At 37.9% G+C, this 27,228-nt stretch overlaps 2 protein-coding genes across 6 annotated transcripts in view; both read left to right on the top strand.

Moving 5' to 3' along the window:
- LOC307154469 (protein NLRC3-like) overlaps window positions 1-27,228 on the top strand; it is a 96,596-nt gene that overhangs the window by 42,426 nt on the left and 26,942 nt on the right. The gene's annotated exons all lie outside the window — the stretch shown is intronic.
- On the top strand, window positions 27-27,228 carry LOC307154490 (glutathione hydrolase 1 proenzyme-like). 5 transcript variants are annotated; one of them, XM_079864489.1, is made up of 16 exons: window positions 27-660; window positions 1,777-1,841; window positions 2,102-2,295; window positions 12,019-12,169; window positions 12,659-12,850; window positions 12,955-13,082; window positions 14,028-14,117; window positions 17,723-17,912; window positions 18,103-18,263; window positions 18,354-18,503; window positions 19,073-19,203; window positions 19,738-19,925; window positions 21,766-21,881; window positions 22,588-22,703; window positions 26,464-26,571; window positions 26,652-27,228. In XM_079864489.1, exons 4-16 carry the CDS (start codon window positions 12,054-12,056, stop codon window positions 26,793-26,795), a joined length of 1,830 nt encoding a protein of 609 aa, XP_079720615.1. In that variant the 5' UTR covers window positions 27-660; window positions 1,777-1,841; window positions 2,102-2,295; window positions 12,019-12,053; the 3' UTR covers window positions 26,796-27,228. The 5 variants fall into 5 exon arrangements, with proteins under 5 accessions (XP_079720615.1, XP_079720614.1, XP_079720616.1 ...); XM_079864490.1 differs by having other exon boundaries at window positions 28-660; window positions 12,019-12,156; XM_079864488.1 differs by lacking the exon at window positions 1,777-1,841.

Below are 27,228 nucleotides of genomic sequence, written 5' to 3'. Positions count from 1 at the left end.
TGATTAATCAAACGTGTATTCTTTTGAGCTCTTATTTAAATTCAGCTGATTCACATGCATTGATATAGTCAGATATTTTCTTTCAGCTGCCATCTCAAACCCTCTCTGCAGCAGAAGTGTTTAAATTCAGGATATTTTTCATCTTTATTTGAGAAGTTAAGTGAATCAAACTGACGCTCTCCATGTTCCGTGTGATTGGCTGTTCGCTGCACGTGACACATTTTCAGGCGCACACACTCGAGTTAATATGGATAATAAAACATGAGTTGACAGAGAACGTTTACCGAGCCCGCTGAACTTGATCGAAACCATGTTGGATTTGTCTGATTTTGGCTACTTTAAACCTACTCTGAATCTCAGAGTTTGTTTAGCTAGCTTCATGCAACGAGTGACTACTAGCTAAAGTTCCAATCTGAAGTGGCCGTTTGGATCACACCTGACCTGGGAGCGATGACACACAATGTCTTTTTTTTTTTCTTAGACCCTTCTTGTGCGCCCTCTGTGTCTTTCAAGGGCGCAATCCCTGTGGGAATTCACCCTAGAAAAGAAAGTGAAAGCAGGGAAATAAGCGACGCCATTCCGAACTTTTTAGGTTTAAACTTTAGGCTCTAAAGTTTAAACCGTCCATTTTTTGAGCATTTTACGAGCGCTCATTCTGTGGTAAGTTCAGTGCATTTTTCTCCCTCGTGTAAATATGTTGTCATTAAAAATAGCTGCTGTTTGAGTTTTCTGTTGGAATTTCAAATAATTTCGACAGATTTGACCAAAATGGCAGAAACGATAATAATTACTTTACTCAAGTTTTTATTTAGATCTTTGATATAACCTTATTGAAATTATAGACTGGAAGATGCCGTGTAGTCTATACTTATATCTACGAATATGTTTTAGATCATGTGACCTCCAAAAAAAAAAAAAAAAAAAAATTGTGAGTTTGAAGATATTTCTCTACCAGGACATTTTAATGCATAAAGGCATTATTGTAGCCTACGTACATTTTGACCAAAATCAATGAACCAGTGATTGTCAATATTGCCTCTATTGTAAAAACGCCAGAAAATGAGACGCACAAAATCGTTTGTCATGTCATGACGCGATTTTACAAGACAAAAACTGCTTCTGTTGTGGTAAACTTGGCACAGTACAAAGTCAGTGCTGAATACTGTACTTCTACTAGGCTACATCATAGACACTTGTATTAAACTACTAGTAGGCTAGCTACTAAAACTTGTTTTAAATCAACATGTATTACCACAAATAGCTTTTCAAACCGTGTATAGACTTCAAGTTCCTGTATTCACACACTGTTGTGGGAAAACATTAAAAGCGAAATAGACAATAATAAATGACTGTACCTGAGTTTATTGCACTTAAATGTACTGCTAAGAAAAGGAGTACCAGATAAGGATTATTTGGCTTGTAACAAGAGCTCAACCCTTTTCATAAAAGAAGCTTACATAAAGCTTACATGAAATTTCTATATAGAACTTAATGGCACAATAAATGTTAGCTTTCTTTAAATTTTAATTTTAATTTTCCACAGGTTCAGTTTAATTAAGTTTAATTGTATTCATGTTTTTAATCCCTCTATACCTCGTTTTACAATACCTAATAGCCTCTATTAAGGTTATACATACAAGCTGAATACATTATTGATAAATCAATATTGTAAATAAATAAATACATTAAAAAGAAAACACACAGAGAAGATGTAAAATATTGTAATGAAGGCCTTCTTCGCCGTGTATGTCACTGAGTGTCAGTTCCTCTTTGCAGATGATGTGGTTTTGTCATGTGATGTGTCTTGCAGAATTACACAATTGAGTGTCACAGTCTCTTCTGTAAGTAAAAGCAAATGTGTGTGTATATATAAGTGGTTATTAAAGTGGATATTATTCATTATCCGCAAGCTCTACTATACACTACCGTTCAAAAGTTTGGGGTCAGTATTTTAAATGGAACCTTTAAACAGTCTGTTTTTGAATGTTATATTTCAATTAACTGCATTTTTTACTTTATTATATTATGGGGAAGGTAATTAGATTGCAATGTCGTTTAGATTAAGAGTAAGACTACTTACTACAGCGTCATTGTTTTACAGAAAACCTTTGTACTCTGACATCAATCTCTCAACACTTTTGAGAAGTGAGAATGGGAGAACAGGTTCTCTAAAATGAGTCTCTATATCAAGAGAGAAGATGAGGACACTGCCTCTAAAATGAGTTCCCCATCTCCTGGATCAAGCTGTGTGTCTGTGAAGAGTAAATTTAGGGATGCAGTGACCTCTGACCCCAGGTAAGACACTAGCCATTTAAACATTTAGCAGACGCTTTTATTCAAAGCAACTCCAGAAACCTGCAAAAAATCTGCCAAAGGGTAATAATACTTATTTTACAGAATGACATTTATCTCACATCTTAAATAAGTTATGTTACTCAGAGACTGACATGACTTGTCAAAAATGTTACATTCAGCTGTCGCAAATTCATTAACTTGAAAATCAAGTTATTTTTCTTTTTTTACCAGAAAATGAGTGGTTTCGAATATGTTGTCCTATTATTACCCAGAGATGTATAAAGTACTAGAGACCCAGACTTGAGTAAAAGTACAAGTGCTCTATCAAAAAAGTGACTTGAGTAGAAGTTGAAGTGTTCTTTAAGCACAACACTTAAGTAGAAGTACTAAAGTATTCAAAATTTTTTGTACTTAAGTACTTAAGCCCAACTAATGGAAACACTATTCACTGTAATGGTGACTTTAAATGAAACACATTAGAGTTAAACCTCTGGTAATTCTCAATAAAACTTCTGTAGACGTCTGACAGAAATAAAGTCAGTCTGGTTAGTAATAAGTGAAGCTGGTAATGCTGTTTGTGGAGTTGTTTAATCCTCCTCTGCTGAGATCTTCACATATTTAATGTCTTCTTTTCTCTTCAGTTGATTTCGTCTAAGACTGTGGCTGAAGTCAGTTGTAGTTCTTGTCTTTCTGCTCGTCTCTTTTTCTGTTCTCTTCTTTCCTTCAGTGATTCTGCTTGTTAACAGGCTTATTAAGGCTGAAATGACTCCATATTTAATATACACAGGTTTTGTGGCTCAGATAAGGTCCAGTTCTGGTTTATTTCTTTGCTCTTGGCTGACATGTGGCATTGCTATGGCCTGCTTGTGGCCCAGATCTGGCAAACAGGAGTGAGCCGCCCAAGGGCCGTCATTCTTTCCACATGTGCCAGATGTGGGCCAGATCTGGGACATCAAAATGTTGCTATGTGGGTTAAAGCACAACTGCTCTGATAATTACCTGAGAATTTGATGATGATCTGCACCACTAGAGGGAGGCACGATTTTCATGTGGTTGGAGTTAAAAATGAAAGTAAAAGAGAGAAACTACTACGCCATTCGGAAGCATTGAATCTGTTAACACTGGGATTTTGTTTTACACACTGTTTTATGTAAACTGCTGCATATTTTGCGGTAAGTTCAGAACTTATTCTTCATGTAACCATCTAGTCAAAGTGAGCTGCGATTTGGTTTTGAGTTTCTTATCTTTCGACTGTCTAACTAACAGAGAAGGCATTTGCATTTGCATTTGTAGTGGAAAGCAACCGCACCGGGAGCGCAGTAATTTTAGTTTTAGGTTTGATTATGATATTCGCTGTATCGCATAGATTAACTTCCATGCTGCATGTGGGCCGGATCATCTTTCCACATGTGCCAGATGTAGGATGGATCTGGGATTACACGATGTTGCTATGTGGGATATTCGCCTAGGCTGCTACTAAAGGCACCATATGCATATTCCACTCAAAGTCCAAAAATATAAACGTCCAATCACTCATTCCAGTGAACGATATTTACAAGGTTATAGTAAATGCCTAGGCACACTGAATTACCATATGTACTTTTGCCAATGTCTCACTTGTACAGTACAAAATTATAAAATAAAAATTGCTTTAACGTTTAAAGTTTTGTTTTTACCATGTTCCAAAAGTCAGGGCTGAAGCCTGAAGGGATGGTTTTATAATGACAGTGGGTCATTATATGATATAAAGTTTTCCTGTAGCTCAAACAGTAGAGCGTTGGCACTTGCAATGCTAAGGTCATGGGTTTGATTTCCAGTGAAAGCAAGAGTTGATAAGAATATAAATGTGTACCTTGAAATTCAATGTAAGTTGCTTTGGATAAATGCATAAATGTGTTGTCTCCCTGATCAAAATATTATGATGATAAAATCACCTTTTAATGATACGATTATAATGAGAAAAAAGTTTTGCTTTAAAGCCATTTTTGTATCACTCTGTGTTTTATCACACTAGTGTCTTTATGAAATTATGTCCGCTAAAAATATGATTCTTAGTGAATTATAATGTTTAATATATATATATTTTTTGCTACCTTGACATTTTTTCCACTGCACCGTGGTACACGGACACGTGCCGTTAGTGTGTTTCCTCAGCACAGTAACACAAAAGTGTTGCTTCATTTCCCCACGATGTTGTCAGAGCTGCACTGTAAAAAGTAAGCATGAGCAGTTGTTGCTTTAAGAAAGTATTTCTACCTTTACATTCTAATTTTGTTGTTGTAACCTAATTCAATCAGGTTTATATGACATAAAACAAGGGAATGCTGTTTTAGCCTAATTGAGCTACATTGACTCAACATACAATTTCCAATAAAGATCAGAATGGACACATTAGACACATGCACACTGCGACTGCACCAGACCTATAGAGGGCCGTATACTGTAGTTGTGACTCGTGTCAGTATACACTAGGGCTGCACGATTAACCTTTATCGCATCGATATTGAGGTTTTAACTCCCGCAATAACCTAACCTCAGGAGTCTGAGGTTTTTTCCCCCGCCTCTGACATTTGAGTGACAAACCTATTAGCCAATCAAAATGGTCGAATCTCGCGTTCCTGGCTTGCTGGCCAATTAGAAATGGCAATGGAAAGTTACAAGGTTGTATGCAGTGCACCGGCTTTCTTCGCGAAGAACGACGTGGAGCAAAAGAGTGCTAAAATATGTCGACGTGCCGTGGCCAGATCCAGAAGAAACACTACCAATCTATACCAGCATCTTAAAAATCACCACCGACACCAGGGTTCCAGACTGCGACCAAAATGGTCGCATATGCGACCATTTTTTGAGAATGTGCGAGTTAAAATTTTATGTGGTCGCATTTGTGCGAGTGCATGGTCATGTAGCCTACTAAGTTAAATTCACGCATGAATTTTCTGCATTGAACTTGTTTTAGCGCCCGCCAAAGTGAATTTTTGTCCCGCCAAAGTCTTATTTGATCGATGAGTAATTAGATGAACTGCTGCGCTTGTGAGTGACAGGGCGCATGTTTAACTGAAAGAACGAGCAGAGAGAGAGAGAGAGCCGGTCGCGCGCGCATTCTCTCTCTCTCTTCGGAGCCAGGCGAAAATGTAAACAAGACTTCACCGTCTCCAAACTAAGCGCTGTCTTGCTCTCTCTCCCTCGCACATATTAATCAAAATAAATCGACACGGTGGTAAAAGGTCGGAAGACCAAAGTTTCATGTGGATCATTCGGAGATTTTTTTTTTTTTCCTGAATTATCGCTGGGTGTGAATTGTGCTAAATAAATTTAACTGAAAAGCGTTCCGGACATTTAACTGACAAAAAAAAAAAAAAAAACTCTTTAATTGAACGAAAAAAATATCCAGTGATGAAATGTTTTCTGTGTTGACAGAAATCTTGGATGTCCATGTCCTAACTGCTGGGATAATCACACAACGCGCATGACACGTCCAATTCGCGAACTAATGACTCCTTTGAACCGATTCATTTTAATGAATGGTTAAAACAACTAATCTTTCCAACAGTGAACTCAGGAGACGTCTGAATCGGTGTATAACTAATCAGTAACACTTTACAATAAGGTTATATTTATTACATAAAAAGTACAGTTTGCTTACTCAAGCTTTAAAATAAATAAAACCAAAAAAATCGAAAATCGCACCGCAATCGCAATATTTGTCAGAAAAACCGCAATTAGGTTTTTTCTCAAAATCGTGCAGCCCTAGTATACACCAATGTTCTCTACGATCAACTTATCTCACGATGCTTTGGAGAAATGCAGCCCTGGGTAGTGGATCTGTAGTTCCCAGCATGCTCTGCAAGGGACTGCATCAGGAGAGTAAATTTAGGGATTTAGGGCCAGATTTAGTAAACAGGGCAAATTAGCATGAGAGCATAATTCCAAAAAAGCGCAGATGGGAGTGGAAAGTTCAGCACGTGATCTACTGAAGACACATGCAGCCGGATCATTTCTATAATGACAAACACAATCCACCAGGTAGGGTCTGGTTTAACCCTCTATGGTACGGTGTTGCCTCCAGGCAACATAGTCTATTTTAGCTTTTTATAATAAAAACTTAATAAAATTGAATTGGTCAATGCTCTCTAAGGGGAGGGGAACTCAAATACTAACCGTTGAAAATGCAAAAGAGTGGTCACATGACCCACAGGGATCCATTTTGATCCCTCTTTCAGCACACGTGCACATGTCACATGGCTCCATATTTTCTCCACTGAAAAGGGCATTTTTCACTAATTTCTGTCCAGATAATCAGTTACAAAAAATCTGAGTCACCTTCATTGGTAAGTAAAGAAGTATTTTCAAAAACTTTACATTATATATCATCAAATATTTCATAGGAAATTACATAAAACTGCATGTTGCCTCGAGGCAACATTGTACCATAATGGAATCACATAAGGCCATACCAGGCATACTAGGTTTGAATACTTGAAAGTATATTTTATTTGTAAGGAAAGAAGTTTGAATTATCTAAATGTATTTGCATTTTTGCAAACTGAAAACTCAGCATGGTTCGACGGGACATTTGGCCACTATAGTGGGAAATCGGACAAATAGTGGGTTCGTGGGACGAGGGCGTGGCTTGTGAGTGGTCAGCGGGGGCCGACTGGTTATTTGGCCACTATAGTGTGTAATCGGACAAATAACGGGTTCGTGGGACGGGGGCATGGCTTGGGACCGGTCGGGGGGTCAACGGGACATTTGGCCACTATAGTGGCAATCGGACAAATAGTGGGTTCATGGGACGGGGGCGTGGCTTGGGACCGGTCAGGGGGGTCAATATGACATTTGGCCACTATAGTGGGCAATCGGACAAATAGTGGGTTCATGGGACGGGGCGTGGCTTGGGACCGGTCAGGGGGGTCAACATGACATTTGGCCACTATAGTGGGCAATCGGACAAATAGTTGGTTCGTGGGACGGGGGCGTGGCTTGGGACCGGTCAGGGGGGTCAACGGGACATTTGGCCACTATAGTGGGTAATCGGACAAATAGTTGGTTCGTGGGATGGGGCGTGGCTTGTAAGTGGTCAGCAGGGGTCGAGGGGATATTTGGCCACTATTGTGGGTAATCGGACAAATAGTGGGTCCGTGAGACGGGGCGTGGCTTGTGATTGGTCAGCGGGGGTCGACGGGACATTTGGCCACTATAGTGGGCAATCGGACAAATAGTGGGTTAGTGGGACAGGGGCGAGTGGCGCCAAACTGAGGATGAAGGTGGCGCTACTTCTGGGGGTCTCGGATAATCGGGGGGCTCCTGTCAGGCCCCTGGGGGGGGGGGGGGGGGTCAGGCCCCCTCTGACCCCACACTGGTCATTAGGTCGGCCAGGGAGGTCTTCCACATGTTTGATCTTGCTGTTGTTGAGGCCTGGCTCCTCTACCGGAGAGACAGCAGAGTTAGGATGAGGTTCATATTAGGATAAGGTTATGGTTATTGTTAATGTTTTAACCTTGAAACAACACCGATTGTAATGTTTTGATATGATAACTTGATGATATGATGGTTTGTAGTTATTGCGTTCCACGATGGTACAATGTTGCCTGAGGGCAACAGTCGGATAATAAATGTTACTTTTTATTAAATATGAAATGTGTAATTCATTAAAAACTTGATAAATATGTTTGTTCAAGTGTTTAGTTAAAGAAATTAATGTTTTCAATAAATATATACATTTTTTCTTCATGAAAATGTCAAATGTTTAAATTTGTCCATTGTGGTACAATGTTGCCTTGAGGCAACAAACTTTTAATTAATAAATAAATTAAAAAAATTATGATAATGTTTATTGATATTGTTATAGTGTCCATTTTTAAGCAGGAAAAACATAACAAACAATTTTTTCCTCACTGATATCATATTGCGTACCATAGAGGGTTAAGACATGCTTTTTTGGGTGGTGAATAATGGCACAAACACCAGTAAATTGACGAGCGCAAACTTAAGTTTCATGACACTTTAATTTGTGGAACAGTACAGCTGTTGCAATATGCAAGTCCTGTCTTTTTATGTGAGCCTTTCTTTATTGTAGTGTACACATAGGCCTGTTCCTGTCAAGGATTAACCCTTTAGGCGCCAGAGGTTTTTTCCTAAAACGTTTGATTTTGACATCTTAATTTCAAAAGGCTATATCTTAAAAGTGATAAAAGATAGATACTTTCTGTAAATTAGAGAAATATTAAGGATGACCCAAAGTTTATGTAGAGATTACATTTTCCCATCTAATTTGCATATTATGACGTCATATGGTGGCGGCCATCCTGGATTATAGAAGTTTCATTAAAAGTCACATGTTTAAATGATCAAATGCAGCACTTCTTTCCCCCCAAAATGTCCCTCACCTTCTGTATGCTATATTGCATAATACTGAATGCTCAGGTAAATAGTTAGTAGTAAACAAACTGTGTAAATCATTACTAATAAATGGTAGAAACAAACTGAATGCATGTAGCGGTTGGCCTTTTGCTGTAGAGATTTTCCATTTACTACATACTGTAGGCACTCTGATTCCATGTATCGGGAACATATATTTTACTCATATGACACACAAACACAAGTAGACAAGACCTGTTTAGACAATGTTAGTATTTTCTTTTTCTTTTTGTGGTTTTTGTTGATGTTTTTTTGGTTGTTTTTTTTAGCTGACAAAGACGCACACGGACATGAACACACAAAAAAGAACACATATTGTACACTACTAAATGGTCAGGGAAATAGATAGTAAATCAACAGTGTAAATCATTAGCCCCTCTGCCCCTCATTAGCCCCTCTGCCCCGTGTCACACCACCTCTGCTCCTGCTACGAGCAGCGCGGAGGCGGTCAGATCAGAGTGTGCACAGCTCAGACTACTGTCATTGTCATTGCGACTCCCCACCCTGCCTCCACGTTGCCCCCTAACTGTCCTATGAATACTTCGACCTCGTCTAACATTCCCAGTGGCATTAGACAAAGTCTCCACCACAATACTGTCGCCGCGATTGCGCAGAGGCACACGGCCAGAAGACAAACGTTACATGGCTAGCGCGGTAAAAATCTTTATAAAACATGTTTTTTGTTTTGTTTTTTTCATTTCAGTGTGTTATGAGTGAAAAACACATGTTTATAATGACATGACAATGATTACATTTTGAGAGTTTCTTTTTGGGAGCAAATTGTGCTTTTAACTGCCTCTTAAGAAAACTGTAAGATCATGGCATTCTCAATGTAGGGGAGAGCGGGGCACAGAGTAACGCTTTTTGACTTTCTCAGTTTGTGTAAATCTACTTATGGTTCAGAGTATTTATTTTTTCCCACATTAATTTCCCACATGTCTAGTACAATTATGTGCTTTTGTTTTATTAATACAGTATATACTTTTTTCTTGATATACCCCGAAAGAATGGAAGTGAAATGTGACAACATGCCCCATAGGTGGAGTACATTGTAACGTGTGGGGCACATTGTAACATGACATATGACAGCTTAAAATGTTATCTGATCTAATAAAAAAAAAATATACAAAACAAACTAAAATATTTTCTAAATAAAATACAATTAAAAAACTTTTTCATATAAAATAATGGCAATTTTTTATAATTAAATATAAACTCATTTTTGAGTTTTGACTACGAACACAGGAAAACACAGCTTTACAACATAGTTCAAAACAAATAAATAATTAGTAATTTCTGAACATTGACTCTCAGTCTTTATTCACCTTTTTCTCACGTTTTCTCAATAAAATTAATACAAGTATAGAATATAATAGCATATTTCTAATAGGGGCACATTGTAACGAAGTGTTACAACATGCCCCCGCCTGCACATCTGGGATTTAAACCCGGCTAGTGTCTTCTGCTAGTTAGCGAAGCATTAAATAACTATCTCAACTGTTAAATAACATCTTGGAGATTAAAATAATATCAGATTTGTCTTATTTTAAATAAACACAAAAAATAGAGATGAAAAATTAACTTAAATAAGAAATTTACTTTTGCTATGGTTTAATAAATGTCTATGGATATCTTCCAAAAAAAATAAAAATTTGGCGGAATTTTTTTTTTTCTATAGTGTTGATATGGCAACTAGTAAATACACAAAGTTTCGTCATCCAAGCATGTGCGGAAGTATTTAAAACAAGTGTGTTACAACTAGCCCCGCGTTAGGTTGTGCCCCACGCTCTACACGTAACGTAGAGCCCGAGCAAGGAGGGATCCTGTGACTGGCTGTAAAGTAGACTGACTGAGACAGACTGACACACTAGCCCCTAACCGTACTCCACACCCAGACAGACAGCTTTTGCAACCAATGATAAAGACTTTTATCCACACTCCTACCTTTCGGCACGCCCATTACTCCAACCTGCAGATACCCACACTTGGAGAGACTGGGAGTACCTGAACTTTTCCCAGTGGGCCGATCGCCAAAGCCTTACCACGTCCCCACATATTAAACGCTGCTATTTAGTGGAAAAACTCGCTTGACTCATTTGAACTCAAGCGCAACATGAAATGTGAACATTAAAGGCTCTGTGGTGTGACTCAAGCATGATCAATTACAAGATATTGTCACAAATATAGAGATATTATGTAACGGAGGCTAGCTAGTAGTCGCTGTGCGAGTAAACCTCACTCCTCTGATCTCAAGAGGCGCTCTAGTGACACACACTGGAGGCTGTAGTCTTTAGCCTCCTTATTAGAGCGCCTGACTCCCACGCCGAAGACCCGGGTTCGAGGCCCGCACATCGCGGGGTGAGTAGGACCTGGCTGAAGGGGTCACAATTATATCAACCCAATTAAAAGTTTCACAAGGTGTTTATGACCTGAATTTTATATATATATATATATATATATATATATATATATATATATATATATATATATATATATATATATATATATATATGCATGCATTGCATTGCTGCATCAACAGTTAGAGAATTACAATAATATAAATGAAGTTTCAAGTGCCCAACCAAAGCGAACACTAATCAACATATAAACAAAACATCAAATAAAACAGTCCAGGCATGTCCTCTCTCGTCCTTCGCAATTGTCGCTCCTCCTTTTATGCTTCCGCTCCTCCGTGAGAGATACAAGACCGGTGCGTCTCACAGGTGTCGCTCATCAGTAATCACGCCACCGGCCTCGCACCATTCTCCCACGACCCTCGTCCTGCTCGTCAAAATCACTGCTGCATTTTACAGTGTAGATATGTTCAGCTCTAACAAACTTTTACTGTAAAATATTACTTCATTAATTAATTAATTGATAATCAGTTTGCTTTATAATTTAATAGGCTATTAATATTGTTAAACACATTTACAGTACATTCAAAATATATATTGTTTGTTTCTGTCTTAATCAACTTAGATATGTACAGACTTCGAAATCAAATAATTAGACCTTCTAATGATGAAACTATTCAAAGTAAACTCCTTAAAGCAGTCTTATGCGCAAAAGATATTGCTGTTTCTGGAAACCTGTTTGCTTTGACCTCATTTTTGGAGTTAATTTATGCTTATAATGTGTTATAGTCAACAATATTTGTTTATTTTATACAGAGTTAAAATACATTGTATCTCTGTGTTGGAGATATGATTTTTTTAAATACGAATTATTCATGTAGTAGAAAACATTGTTAGTATGACTAAATATATATACTATATAATATATATATATACATATATTTTTTTATAGTTTCTTTAAACTGGTGGACAGCGGCATATTCAATAATGGATCAAGAAGGTGTAGAAGATCAAGAAGAGCTAAAAGGTCTAAAAGGTAAAAAAGGTCAAGAAGGTCAAGAAGATATAGAAGGTCAAAAAGGTCAAGAAGGCAAGTTAAAAAGGTGATGGAGAATGCACACACACACAAACACTCTAACACACACACACGAACAAACCCACTCACACACACATGCACACACACAAACACTCTTACGCACACACACTCTCTCTCACACACACACACACACACACACACACACACACACACACACACACACCCTCACACATACACTCTCTCTCTCTCTCTCTCTCTAACATTCACAGGCATATGAAGTAAAATAGTAAAATGTTCAAATGTAAAAGAATATCTATAGTCCTCAGACCTGTAGAGGTTCAAGATGTAACGTGTTCCATATTGCATGAGAAAAGGATTAAGTGACAGAATAACTGACATGACATGATTCGGTCAGGTATGCCAGTTGATAATATAAGTAAGAGATACGAGCTTCTCTACCACAAAATAAATAAAAATGAAACCACATAACATTTGAATTCTGTTTGTGTGGTGAATAAATATCAAATATCAAACTCTGGTTGTGTACTTTCCAAAGGTGCCTGAAATCCCCCGGGGGCATCGCCGCCATCACCATCGCCATCGCCATCGTCTGCGTCTGCGTCATCTGTGGGATAGTATGTTGGAAATGTAACTGTCTGAAAAGCAGAGAATATCTGAAAAGCTCTGTTAATTGCTATGATAAAGCAGCAGTGGCAGCGGATGCTGAGGTTTGCTCTGAGATCGGGAGGTACGATTACAACACATTTATGTTTCTAGGAGAGATTTTGCAACCCTATAGTCTGCATTAATAAAATGGAGTTCACTTGACTTTACAGCTCTTTGTGTTTGCAGGAAGATGTTGACCAATGGTTCAGTAGTTGATGCTGCTATTGCTGCTCTGCTGTGTCTGAGTGTGGTTAATCCCCACAACATGGGCATCGGAGGAGGAGTGGTTTTCACCATATACAGTCCATCAACAGGTACATGGGATTTGAGTAGTAAACCAGTCTGACACAACTCCCACAATGGAAACAGTTCAAGAAACAAACAAAGAAACTCCTATGAGTGCTCATCTTTATAAAGCACATCTTGGGCTAGTGCATTTTTTCTTTTCTTTTTTTAACTTAAAGCAACTTATAGTGGTTTTCCCTAGAGCAGCCTGAGGTCAAGTGCCATGAGAAACAATTCCTGCCACATTTACCTGGGCACAAATGTGGAAATTTTGTATTAGCAAACCATACCTTGACCAAGTGTGAATGTGTTTTCATCCAATGGGTTTCTAGATCAACATATTTTCAATTTCTGGAACAACATTTATTTTAATCAATTAGATTTTGGGGCTGGATATAAGGTTTATGTTGTGGTTAGGATTTAGTGCTGTGTTGGGGGATTCTACACAATTTATTATTTTTAGAGTTTAGGGTTGGACTTTGTTTTAGGGGTGTGAAGATACACTTAGCTCACGAGACAAGACAATACACGATATTGGGTTCACAAGAAAGAGACGATATCACTATTTTTAAGAAATCTTCAATGATAAAATATATGACTGATATTTTTTTTACTTATTAGACTGAAAGTCACAAAATGCAAAACAATGCAGATTCAGGTTTAATTTTGACAGCAACATTGTGTCGGCCCAGATCCGGCCCACATCTGGACCGTGTGGAATCCATGTGGGCCGGATTTGGGCCGACAAAATGTTGCTGTCTGGGTTGTTAACCATTTGTTAAATCTTGCGGTACGAGATCTAGTCACATCCCTACTTTGTTCCTTTTCGTACTGTTTAGCAATATGAAAGAGAATAAGAAAGGGCAAAAATGAAGTACCTCACAGAAATATGATTGCTTTCTTAAAGCTGCACCAAAGCTTGCTATTACAGATCTCAAGCTAGAATCTTCAAAGTTTCATGTTTTAACCTTCAGGAAAGGTGGAGACAATTAATGCTAAAGAAATCGCTCCAATGAAGGCTTTAGAGAACATGTTTGGCAGTGACCCCGATAATGCAATATCAGGTAAACCACCATAAATCTACATATCTCCAAAACCATCCTCCATGATGGCTTTACAGCACAGATTCAGTATAAGCACATTAGTCCACACATTAAAACATGAAGCCCCAGTTTCACAGTCAAGGCTATAGCTAGTCCCAGTTAAATATTTTGATCTGATTTAACTGAAAGTAGCTTGCACTGAGATATTTTAAAATATGTCAGTGCAATTGTTTTGTCTCAAGATGTACACCAGTAATGTTTTTTTTTTTTCTAAGGAAAATATTTAATATAATAGCTACTTAAATATCCTAATTAAGCTAAGGCCTAGCCCTGGCTTAATCTAAGGGGTCGGCAACCCAAAATGTTGTAAGAGCCATACTGGACCAAAAAAAAAACAAAAAAAAAAAATCTGTCTGGAGCCACCAAAAAAAATTAAAAGCCTTATAATGAAGAAAACACATGCTGTAAGTGTCCATATTAGCTTTATCAGCCCCCTAGTATCAAAATGATAAGTAGGCTACAACAAATACATAATGCCCAGCGGGCACCTTGATGTCAAAATGACGTCAAAAAATAGGTCAAAAATGAAAGTCATATTGACGTCAAAGTGTCGATGTCAATTTGATGTCAAGATTTTGACCTCGACTGATGTCATTTTGCCAAACATAAATGTGAAATGCATGACCGTACACTTATTACCAGCTTCACTTAAACTAACCAGATTTACTGTATTTAACTTTTGGGGGTAATGAAATCATAATCATAAATATGTTTTTATTTTAAAGTCACCATGATGGTGGTTAGCGTTTGCTTTAGTTGTGCTCTTGACTCATGACTTGGTAATATAAAATTTTCTCTGATTGCTATAATTGTGTGTTTTTAATGCACAATGGTTGTAGCTATAAAAGCCATGAGATCAGGTGACCTTGGCTGTTCATTGACAATGATGATGATTTCATCATGTTGTGGCCTGAATCCTTGATCTAATTCAGAGTCTAATGCTTTGATTATATAGGACATGTGTTTTTAAAGGTTTATAATAGAAGCCATTTAATTTGACAGTATGAGAGCAGTGTTGTTTATCAAATAATGTTAATGATTTTAAAGACATTTAATGCATTAAACTTTTTCTTCTACATTATTACTTAGCCATCAAGAATCAGTGTATGACTCTCAACAATGGTGACAATCAATGAAATGCTTCATGCTGCAGTGCATGCTGGGTACCACCAATCAAAACTCACCCATATCTCCCAGCATGCATTGCAGCTTTAATAAATTATGCAGCTGGATTTGATCTGATTATCTGGATATTTTGTTTGATTGTCACCATTGTTGAGATTCATATGCTGTTTCTTGATGTCTGTGTGTGTCTAAGTACTGCCATAGACTAAAGGGTTTTGTGCACTAAATAGTAAAAAAAAAAGTATATAGTTTGATAAAACTGTAGACATGCTGAAGAATTAAATGACTTCTATAATGAATAAAACAATATTAAATAAAATATTAACTCTTATATAATCAAAACATTAAACACTGAATAAAATCAGAGATTCAGGCATTTACATGATATCATCATCATCATCTGATCTCATTTTCTCATGGCTGTTTAAGCTACAACACATGTGCTTTATAAACACACAGTTGGAGCAGCCAGAGAAAAGTTTATATTAGAGAGTCAAGGGTCAAGAACACAACTAAAGCAAACGCTAACCACCATCATGGTGACATTAAAATACAAAATATGATTTCATTAAACCGGAAATTAAATAAAGTAAATCTGGTTAGTTTTAAGTGAAGCTGGTAATAAGTGTACAGCCATGCATTTCACCTTTTTGTTTGGCAAAATGACATCAGCAGAGGTCAAAATCTTGACATCAAATTGACATCGACACTCTGACGTCAATATGACTTTCATTTTTGACCTATTTCGTGACGTCATTTTGACATCAATGTTGATGTCATATTGATGTTAAATTGACGTCAAGGTGCCCGCTGGGTGCGCATTCATGATGTTTATTTTCCTGGAGAGAATGACGCACCACGTGACTACTATGCTGTACGATGGTGCTTTAAGTTTAACATCCATTATCATTTTAATGTTTTATATTTCGTTGCATTGATGAAATTAAAGAAATACAATAAATAAATCAGATTTTTGATGTCATTTTTACTTTAGGATTCGAAAAAAACAACAAAATGTGCAACGTGCATAACGTTAGGCCTCCTGTAATTTCAGACCTCCACATGGAAATACAATGCAGTCCTCTTCAATCCTCAATAATACAATACAATACAATCCTATTCTCTTTCCCCCTTTATCTGGGCAACAGATAGAGTGCAATAAAACAGCAGCCTTTTGAAACGAACTGGAAAAGTCTTTAAAACATTAAAACAGTATAAAACACACTAAAAACATAAAAGCAGCCCAGTCATGCCCGTGAGTCCGTGACAAAAATAATACAGTTTAAGTTCGATTTCTGTGCATTGTCCTCTTCTCTTTAGTTTTCTGCAAATGCCAAGTCAGTGCAAGGGTAAATTAAAATGCAGCATCATCATCCTCTTCTCTTTTGACACGCACAAAAATTCACACGTAAATTTAACATTTTCTGGCTGACCCCCCAGCGTAAGTTTTTCAAGGCGACCGTTATTTAGAATGTGTCACTTTATGGTTTCCATGGTGACGCGTCATTGCTTGTCACGTGACACACCGCAGCAACAACAGAGCTGAATGAATGATGATCTGCTTTTATGTCATTTTTCCTTTTTTATTCAAAATATTCACAATTTTGTTAGATATGGCATGAACTATCTGCAATTCCGATTGTCAAATATATGCAAGTGGAGGTGTTTTGTTGTTTAAACACCTTTATAACGATCGCGTTAGTTGAGCTGTATGCGCGATGGGCGCCGCCATTTTAGTTTGTGCCGCAGACGCAGTTCAGAGAATCGGATCTGTTGGATTTACAACACGTGAATTCATCCGCTTCTCCCGAAATACATAAAAGTAAGTGGCTGGTGAACTGGGAGAAGAATAGAGTAAACTTTAAAGTTACTTACACAATGTGTATCTGATATGAATGAAACGTGTCTAATTATAATGGAAAGGATTATTATTGCCTCTTCCTTTGACATCAGTGTGTATTTTACAAACTATATATATATATTTTTTAGTACTTAAATGTCTGAAACCTAAAATAAACATTATGTGGTTGAAAACACTGACAAGTTGTGATATGACAGCTCTGAGGGCGCAGCCTGTCTCTGGCTCAGCGCCAGCCAACGCGCGAAAGCACATTTGAATTTAGCAGTTGTCATGCACTGACTGTTCTAATCACATCCGTGTGATCGTACGCTCCAGGGACCAGCCTAGACTGATCACACCGGTGTGATCGTCCGTGCGAAAGGGTTAAAACAAAAAATATTTTTTCCATTTTCATATTTTTGATAAAGCTCCAGGGAGCCACTAGGGCGGCGCTCTAGAGCCGCGGGTTGCCGACCCCCGATCTAAGCCTTGTCTGTGAAACCAGATCTAAAACAGCTAAGTGATGTCTCTGATGATTTCTTGCCCGTTTGGCCATTGAATGAGTTGACCATTCCTCTGTTTTATATGAATCTTATGCCAGGGTTGTATATCGCTGTGCCAGGAGAACTGCGTGGTTATCAGATGGCACACAAAAGACACGGGAAACTACCATGGAAGGAGCTGTTTGAGCCCAGTATAAAGCTGGCAAAGGAGGGTTTTCGGATTGGCAAGGCCTTGGCTGATGCCATCAAGGAGACTAGTCAAACAATTCTGAATAATACAGCATTGTGGTAAGAATATATAATTTTGTAAACTAGAAAAAAAAAAAAAAAAAAAAGAAAAAAAAAAAAAACTTTCTCAGTGGCAAATATCCCGAAAGGCAGATCTGACTCTACTGTGTCTATTTACACAAGGATCCCTAAAGCATCAGCCTTTTAAAATTTTATGGCATGATCTTCTGTTCTTCTTTCTTCTTTCCAGTGAAGTGCTTTGCGACTCAAATAATAACCTCTTGAAGGAAAATGACATTATAAGATTTCCCAAACTAGCTCTCACCTATATGAAGATCGCTGAAGAAGGACCAGATGTCTTTTATAATGGGTCATTAACTCAGACTATAGTGGATGATATCAAGGCTGCAGGTTATTTCATGCTTAAATTTGACTCGTATCTAATGGATCTAGTGACTTAATTTAATGCAAATCTGTCTGAATCTGTTTTTCATAACACAGGAGGCATTATAACACGTGAGGACCTACTGAATTATAAGTCAGTGCTGAATGAGTATGCATTAAACTTTACTGTGGGGAAATACATATTTCATGCTCCTACTGCACCATTCGGTGGACCTATACTCGCTCTGATACTCAACATACTCAAAGGTCAGAGTGTGTGTGTGTGTGTGTGTGTGTGTGTGGATTACAGGTTGGGACTGCTAAGGCTCTTTAATTACTAGGGCCATCTTCATTCAGGACCGGCCCATGGCATAGGTGACATAGGCAGTTGCCTATAGGGTGCAAAAAATGATAGGGGGCATCACACGAGAGGATTTGTATGTATTGTGCCATTAACCTAATAAAGCACAACAGTTGATGTGCATGTGAGAGAGTTCAATTCAAAGCTGTATACATTCACTATATGATTGTCCAACACAACATGTCACGACCCCATTACATCTATTAATATAGTTATATTCAAATTACCTTGAGTTTGCTCTTAAAACAGCCAGTTCATGCCATCATCCTTTGCTTGAGTTACTAAAGACACTTAAGACATTTAAACTTTAAGATCACATCAAACACTTCTAAAAAGCAACAATTGTAAAGGTCCAAAAGACTTGTACAGTGTGCAACATGGCTTAAGTAATATCTCAGAGTCTGTGTTTAAACTGAGTCTTTAATTATTTCAATGTTTTAAGGTTCAGCTCAAATAATTAAGCATTTAATTGCAGGTTACAACATCTCAAGCAGCAGCGTGTCCACAAGAGAAAACAAGACTTTGATGTATCATCGTATGATAGAGGCGTTCCGCTTCGCTAATGTCGAAAAGACAAACCTGAGATATACTGAAAACATCCCTGAGGTGAGTTCAACTCTACCTATATATTCCTTGGGCCAATACTGGATATTTGCGGGCTAAAGGGATGTGTTAAAAGGGAATAGTTCACCCAAAAATAACAATTATGGGACCAAGCTCCAAACACATATAAAAGTACCGCAGATGTTGGATCAATAGCCTTGTTGGCAGTGGTTTGATATATAGCATGACCCCAGCCCGGGTCCCGACTCAGGATCCTTTGCTGATCCTGTTGCACTGTCTTTGCTCTGTTGTTTCTTGTCTCATCTAAACTGTCCTTCACTGATTATGTTATATTATTATTTACTGATAAGGTTCCCCTCCACAAATTTGAACTGAACGTGATGTGAGCAGTGAGTGGTGTGCACCAAGGGGAAAGCCACCTCAGATCTCAAATACAGTATTTCTGAATTGTATTAAATATCTTTGCAACACCTGATCTAACAGGAGTAACTTATCTTAGTAACTTAGTAACTTTTATCAAAGCTTTTCTTTTTCCTTGTTCCTATATTTATGCATTTTGTCAATTTTGTTTAACAGTTGGTCAAAAAAATAACCTCAGACATCTTTGCGGACGAAAAACGGAGTAAGATTAATGATAACATCAAACAAACTAGGTATGGCGATGAGACCACTGATACAGTGCCTGATGACCATGGCACATCTCACCTGTCTATTATCGCAGAAGATGGGAGTGCAGTGGCAGTCACCAGCAGCATCAATAACGAGTAAGAGAAATATAAAGAGAAAAGGGGATCAGTGTTTCTTAATCCTGGTCTTGATCTAACACACACAGATTTAGTTATTGAGCACTGGAATAACTCTCTACCAACTGGTTCTAATAACATGTTGAAAGCTGTCAGAGAGTCATTAGCCGCATTTCAATTACAGATTTGCGTAAATCTTTTGCGATGTTTTCTAAATGTCAATAAAAAACTATTGCGAAATGGCAGTGTTTCCATTAAACGATGTTATTATGCTACTGAAACATAATTTTTTCCTCTCACAAAAACTCATTGCAATAATTATGGCAAGGGATGTTGGTAGGTTTACATTTTTCCCAGCCACTGCACTAACAATTATTTTTAATCGAAGGACTGGTAGACGTAGGCGTGTTCTCCAAGCATTAATGGTAAGGATAAGCCCCATATACTTGTGAGCGGCACATATGAGGTGTTTCTGGGTGTTTCTCCATCATATTTGCTTCAAGTTCTTGATTGTGGTATTCTTTGTGGTTTAGCATCCAGTATTCACGTAATTCTTTTGTCTTTTATGAGTTTAATAAAGAACTCTGTCTCTTTTTCAGTCCAAACACACGACGGCATGTGACCTGTACATCCTCAAAAGCTGTTTCCATTGCAGTTTTGCAAAATATTCCTTTTTCGAATTGCTTGAAAAAACACCTCATGCGAGCGGGAAAACTTTTTAGCGATATAGGGGAGTTTTTGCAAAATTTACGTCTTTCCATTGGCCGTGTTTTCAATTCGTTATTTCAATTTGTGCAATTTGAAGGGTAATAGTAACGCGGCTAGTGACTCTCGTGCAACTTCTTACATGTTTGATATTTTCAGAGTCTTCATAGTCCAGAGGGAACAAATACCTCATGCACCTTTATATGGTGGGATTACTGCATGAACATTTTAATGTTTTGTGAGTTCTATTCACTTCTATGTCTATGTTCACATAGTGCTCCGGTTCTTATTTTTCATCAAGCAAGAAATTCAGCAAAATCATTCAAGTCAGCTAATGAGACAAAGCCTTTAGCAATACTTATATTAAACACTGCTAACAAGATTTACTCAACCGAGTAAAATACAACACTTTTTTTTAAACTGCACTCTTCCGTTCAAAAATACAGATTAGATTTTAATGTAGAATAGATATTAAAAAACAAGATGTTAAAGGGGTCCTTGATCATGATTTCTCTTTTTTAACTTCGCAATATTGCTGTTTGAGCATACACAACATCTGCAAAGTTGTGACGCTCAAAGTTTAAAGCAAAGGGAGGTATTTTCTTTTACAGAAATCTCTTCTTAAGGACTACAACAATCAGCTTTTTAAGGACTACAACAATCAGCTTTTTAAGGACTACAACAATACTTACCTCCACATCAGCTACCTAAATTCAACTAACCATTCAGAAACGTCCTGTTGCATTCTACATGTTCACTTCTTCTTAAGTCCCTGCATCATTGTCCGACTCTAGTTTGAGCATAAAAGGCTAAAAGTTTTTGAAATCTTCAGTGCATGTCCGTGTGAGGTAATGCTAACACACGAGCTCTTGAAGCTCCGCCCTCACGGGAGCAGAAGCTAGTTAGCATTTAAAGGGACACACACAAAAACGGCACATTTTTGCTCACTCTCAAAAAGTGACAATTTTAACATGCTATATAAGCATATCTGTGGGGTATTTTGAGCAAAACTTCACATACTCTCTCTCTGGGGACATCAGATAATTATATACATCTTTTGAAAAGAATATTATAGGACCCCTTTAATGTACGTTTAGTGTATATATTTATGAAGCTTAGTTGCTTTGTTATCTGGATCTTTTTTGTGTTCTCACAGGTTTGGCTCTGGAGTGATATCACACTCAACAGGCATTATATTTAATGACCAAATGAGGGATTTCATTAATCCTGATGTGAAAAATGGAGTTGAAAAAAACAAATCAATTAAACCAGGTAAAACATAAAATAAAAAAAGTTGCATGGCTTGAGTTTTATGAGTTATAATATTAACTCTTTCCCTGCCATTGATGGCATTTTCTGTAATTTATGACAAAACGCTTCCCCGTCGTTGACAGAAATTTCCGGCTATCCAAGTTTTCACTGTTATGCTGTATGGGCGCTATTACGCATCTTTTGGAAGAGTACAGAATCTCCAGATCAAAACAAGCAAAGAAGAAGCAGAAAAAAACAATAGAAGTATTGCTAACACCCAAATGACGTAATCATCAGACAATAAACAGTATATAAATCAAAACTGCCTAATGTCAACCTATAAAGAGGAAATGACTCTGAAGCATTAGGTGTGGTGATGGACTCGATCTACTCCATCTGTGTTTTGATCATCATTCTGAAATCCGATCCGGACGTAGTCTTTGACAAAACCACTATTTTCTCAGCTTTTTGTTTTTATGAAACTTGCCCACATTCAAGTGTTGATAAAAAAGAATGCATGAATGTATTACTTTTTTTAAACAGACTCTTTGTTCTTTCTTTTGTTATACTGCATGTTCAGATATTCATACATCAGAATATTCTGGAGTTGTGTAACGATTTGTGAAAATTATCAAAGATGCTGCCGGTTACTGGAAGCTAAAAAAAAAACGCTGGCAGGGAAAGAGTTATAAATGTTCACATGTAAATGACTATTTGTTTTGACAAGGTAAATGGCCACCTTCATCTATGTGTCCCACAATAATATTGGACAAACAAAGCAGAAAAGTCAGAATGGTTGTTGGAGGTTCAGGTGGGACAAATATCACCACTGCAACTGCTCAGGTAACAAAACAAAAACACTTAAAAGGCACACTATGTAAGTTTTTTTTTTTTTTTTTTTCAAAAACCATTAGAACAATGTTATATATTTTGTTGATTTGTGTACTTACATTATCCCAAATGTTTCTTAGAATGTTTAAATCCAGAGAAATAAGCAGTTTCAACCAGGACCGTGCCTGTGCGTCGCCTATCAGTGACATTATACCCATGTTACCCCTGATTTCCGAGCCATGTGTCGCGCTCGTCTCTCATTAGCAATCGCTCCAGCAGCCTCGTTCTGCTAACAACGGCTTTCATAACGTTAATAAATCTTTAATACATTACCTGTCATCAATGAATATGATTTCTGCCCTAGTCCATCGTATTCTCCACCGATTGTAGAGGTGAAGACAACAACTCCCATGATTCAGCCAAATCAAGGCGTTATCAAGCTACGCCTTTGTTTTGAATAAACGACCTCTAGTGGCGAAACATTACATAGTGTGCCTTTAAGAGAGTTGAACAATTAAAGTATTCCTTAACTTTACATAACAGCACATTACAGGAATCAACATAAAAAAGATTGACATTTGATTATTCTGGATGATTATTCTGAACTTGAAAAACATTTGTTGATTCTGAATATGTCAAGGCTGGGGTGAAGGGAAGAGGCGAGGACTCAATAATGCAGAATATGGGCTTTTATTTAATTAAAAAAACAAACAAAAACTACCCCGAGCGGGAAAACAGGACCGGCAGCAGGACTTGACTTGACTTACGGCAGGGAAACACACAAGCGGGAACACTTGAAGACGATCTGGCACAGGACTGCAAACACCCCATTTACACGTACATGGTTATTTTGAAAAAAACTGAGACATTTCCCTTCATTTGTGCCCTTGAAAACGATTATTTTCTAAAAACTCCGGCCAGAGTGGAGATTTTGGAAAACTTTGTTTGCATGTAAACTGACGTCCGTTTCACACATACTCGCGGTTTAGCAGCAGCACACGCTACAGCGCTTTCACATATGCTGCGTTTGCAGTGCATAACCCACGGCTGTACCACAAACACACTTACTCACTATTTTTCTTTCAAATCCAGAAGTTATCAGCAACTTTTATTTAAAAAAAGAGTTTTGTCAGCATTGCGATTCTCTTTGTACACATATACACTCTTTAATAGACGTATTCACGTCTAAAGACAATTTAAACACCATATTATTCAATGCATTACTTCTATGTAGATTTGAATATTAAGTTGCTCAAGCAAGTGGTCAAATATTTAAAGGTCCCATATTGTCAAAACTGAAATTTCCTGGCTTTTTTCATGATAACAGAGGTCTAGGGGCTATGAAACTACCATATAAGTTTCAAAACAGTCGATCCACAGACACATGCACACAGCCTGCATAAAGTAGCTGTGCCTTTTCACGAGTCGTTGTGACTTCCGTATAAATGTGACGTCAGAACTGTAGTTTTCCTTGCTTTACCCCGGTCTTAAAATAAAAAGATGACTGAAAACTTGTAATATTTAATTAAATACATTTATGGTGAGATTGGCTAAATTGTATTTAATTAAAGCCACAATATGTAACTTTTTTGCTTTAAAAATAGCAAAAATCACTATATCTATGTTATATATATTTTTTAGTTGTGTACTTGCATAATCCCGACTGTTTCCAACAACTTTCAAACCAGGAGAAATTTTTATTTAATTCTAAGACACGGCACGTTTCTTTATTTCCGTTTTGTCGCAGTCAATGGCGTCATATCCGCGTTGTCCCTGGTTTCCGTTCGTACTGCCATAGCAACCAGAGCTATGAACCAGAGCCGTCTGATAGTAACCAAGGCAACAGACGTGGACAATGTAGTTCGCAATGTCTATTTGCACGCTGTTGTTGTTTTGTTCAAACATTATGGACCATGGCAAGCAGACTTTGGATAAAAAAGGAGAACTAAAACGAGAATCAATATCAGCGCGGTGTTTTCGAGATGCCGAGAGCTCCCATAGACAGTATATAAACGAGAGCTCCACCTCCGAGACTTCGACCGCTCCTACATGTACTTTATTAAACAGGTGAGCACATTTACATAAAACTAATCAATGTTATATAGTTCAACAATGATAAAATGTTAGCATATGATCTGTATGTTATTCTAATGTTGATCTAGTTTACTGCTAGTCTCATACAGACAAACTAACACATACATTTCAACACATTCAAATGCAGTTTAGTGTGCTAGTGTAATGTTAGACCAAGTGAAACAGCGCTGCGTTACCTCACAAGTTTAATTTGTCTAATAAACTGACCTGTGAGTAGTAATTCTGCACTCGCGTGTAACGTTAGTTCGGTAGAATGAAATGTCCATATTCCTTTTATATCTGCGGGACTCGCGTCGCGTGTGGAGCTGATAGCTGTCTCTTAGCAATCCCGAACTTCTTCATATCACAGTCATGATAAAAGCATCGATGTATTTACTCATCCATAAACATTATTAGATCGGTCGGCTTGACGTTGACGACAAGATCCATAATTCTTAGAAAATGTTGCGTCATCAAACTACGCCTTTGTTATTGTAAAGAGGTTAGCGACCTCTAGTGGCGAAAAAATTCCATACTGTACGTTTAAATGCATTTATGGTGAGATTATTATATTTTCATGTCAATCTGTGTTCATTCTGACCACGAGCCATGCGCCGTCACTTTAATTCAGCGTTTGCAGCACAGCAGAAATAGACTCGGTGCGGAAACGATCGCTGCACTGCTGTATACACACCGCACCTGGAACGGATCGCCGGACCGCATCCACGTGCAGTGTGAAAGCTCTGACCTGTTAACATGGGTGCGGAAAAAAATACGCAACGCATACCCAAACGGAGTGACACGGGCATGAGTTTTAGGCAGCTGACGTCACAGTATGCCACAGAACTTGCACCTGCGTCAAGAGAAAGAGGAAGTGATTCGTTGCTGTTGTTGCTATTTCCGGGATTCTGATTGGCTAACGTGGGCTTGAGCTTCTCATTACACTGCCACCTACTGGTTTGGCATGCTCTTGACAGCATATCTACACGGGTTCGTGTAAACGAACACTTTTCTGAAAACTGACAGGTGTGCACGATGTTATTTTTGAAAACGGAGAGGGTGAAATGTCCGTTTATGAAAATAGCCAGTCACGTGTAAACGTAGCCTAAATGGGGCAGCAAACAAAGAGGGTAATGAGGGAGGACAGGTAGGCAAACTGAACCAATAATCAGGTTGAAAGACGGGCAGGGTTAAGACATTAGAGGCACAAGGAAACATACATGACAAAAACACGAGCACATGGCCAGCGAACACAATCACAAGCCATGTGCTCAAACAAAACAAGAAAGAACACCCAGCTAATGAGAACTCATAAGCTGCATGTTCACACAGAACACAACAACATACACGGACAGAAGAGCGTACGGCCCAAGCTAACTCGAAACCGCACGCTCACACAAGAATGCTTATACCATGCGCTCACAACAGAAGGCAAACACTCAGAGCATGAGTGTCTGAATCTCGACACAGAACCGAAACCAAACTAGTCCGAAGTCCGAACACCATCAAGATGAGACGAAAGCAGTGTCAGATCTCTGTCACCAAAACAAGAATAAACAGACCGAAGTTACAGAATAGGCCAACGGATAAGGCTATGGGTTTTAATAAACAGGTTTGTGTGATATTTAAACCTATTTGTCTTTTATCTAAAAAACCCTGTCCCCTGTCCTGTCCTGTCCTGTCCTGTCTCTCATCTCAGGTGATCCTGAACTACCTGTTCTTTGACTATGACCTGAAGGAAGCTGTTAAAGAACCCAGAGTTCAGATCAGACCAAATGTGACAAATATAGAAGATACATTTGATAAGGTAGGATTCTTAGACTTGTCATTTAGATTAAGAAAGTCAGAAAAGTGATACATATTAACATTTTCTCTTTCTGAATTCAGGTTGTAATTAAAGGCTTGGAGGAGAAGAATCATACAATAAAAAGCGATACTGAATCAACAGCGGTCCAGGCGGTTGTGCGAGAGGGTGACAAACTCTGTGCTGAATCTGACGAGAGCAATGGCGGTCGTCCTGCTGGATACTGAGAACTCATGCTGATGTTGTCAAATCTGTGTTTGATCCAGCTAAAGTAAAACTGTTGTCTAGTGACCGATCCAGACTTTTTTGTTGGGTGTTTTTTGAGTGTCAATAAATATTGAGCAGGGAACGTGCAACAAGCTATTCATAACATTGTTTCAGCCATCCTGCATTATGATATTACACAGCTCATAAAAATGCTAAACAATTTATCAGAACTATTCCAGCTTCTCCATTTTTTTTTTTTTTTTTGCTTACCTATTGCTATCACTGATATTTTAAAATATGCTTAAAAACTTATGAATATACACTCAAAAATATATATTTTCCCTGTTGTAAGCTTTAATGAAAAGAGTTTTATAGTTGCATTGTAAAATAATTGTTTGAAAATCAATAAAGTATGCTGTCAGAATTAGCCTGATAAGTGTTATTTTGAAAGGA

The sequence above is a fragment of the Squalius cephalus genome, assembly GCF_949319135.1.
Source record: "Squalius cephalus genome assembly, chromosome: 2".
NCBI lineage: Eukaryota > Metazoa > Chordata > Actinopteri > Cypriniformes > Leuciscidae > Squalius > Squalius cephalus.
This window is presented reverse-complemented; position numbering and strand designations above follow the sequence as displayed.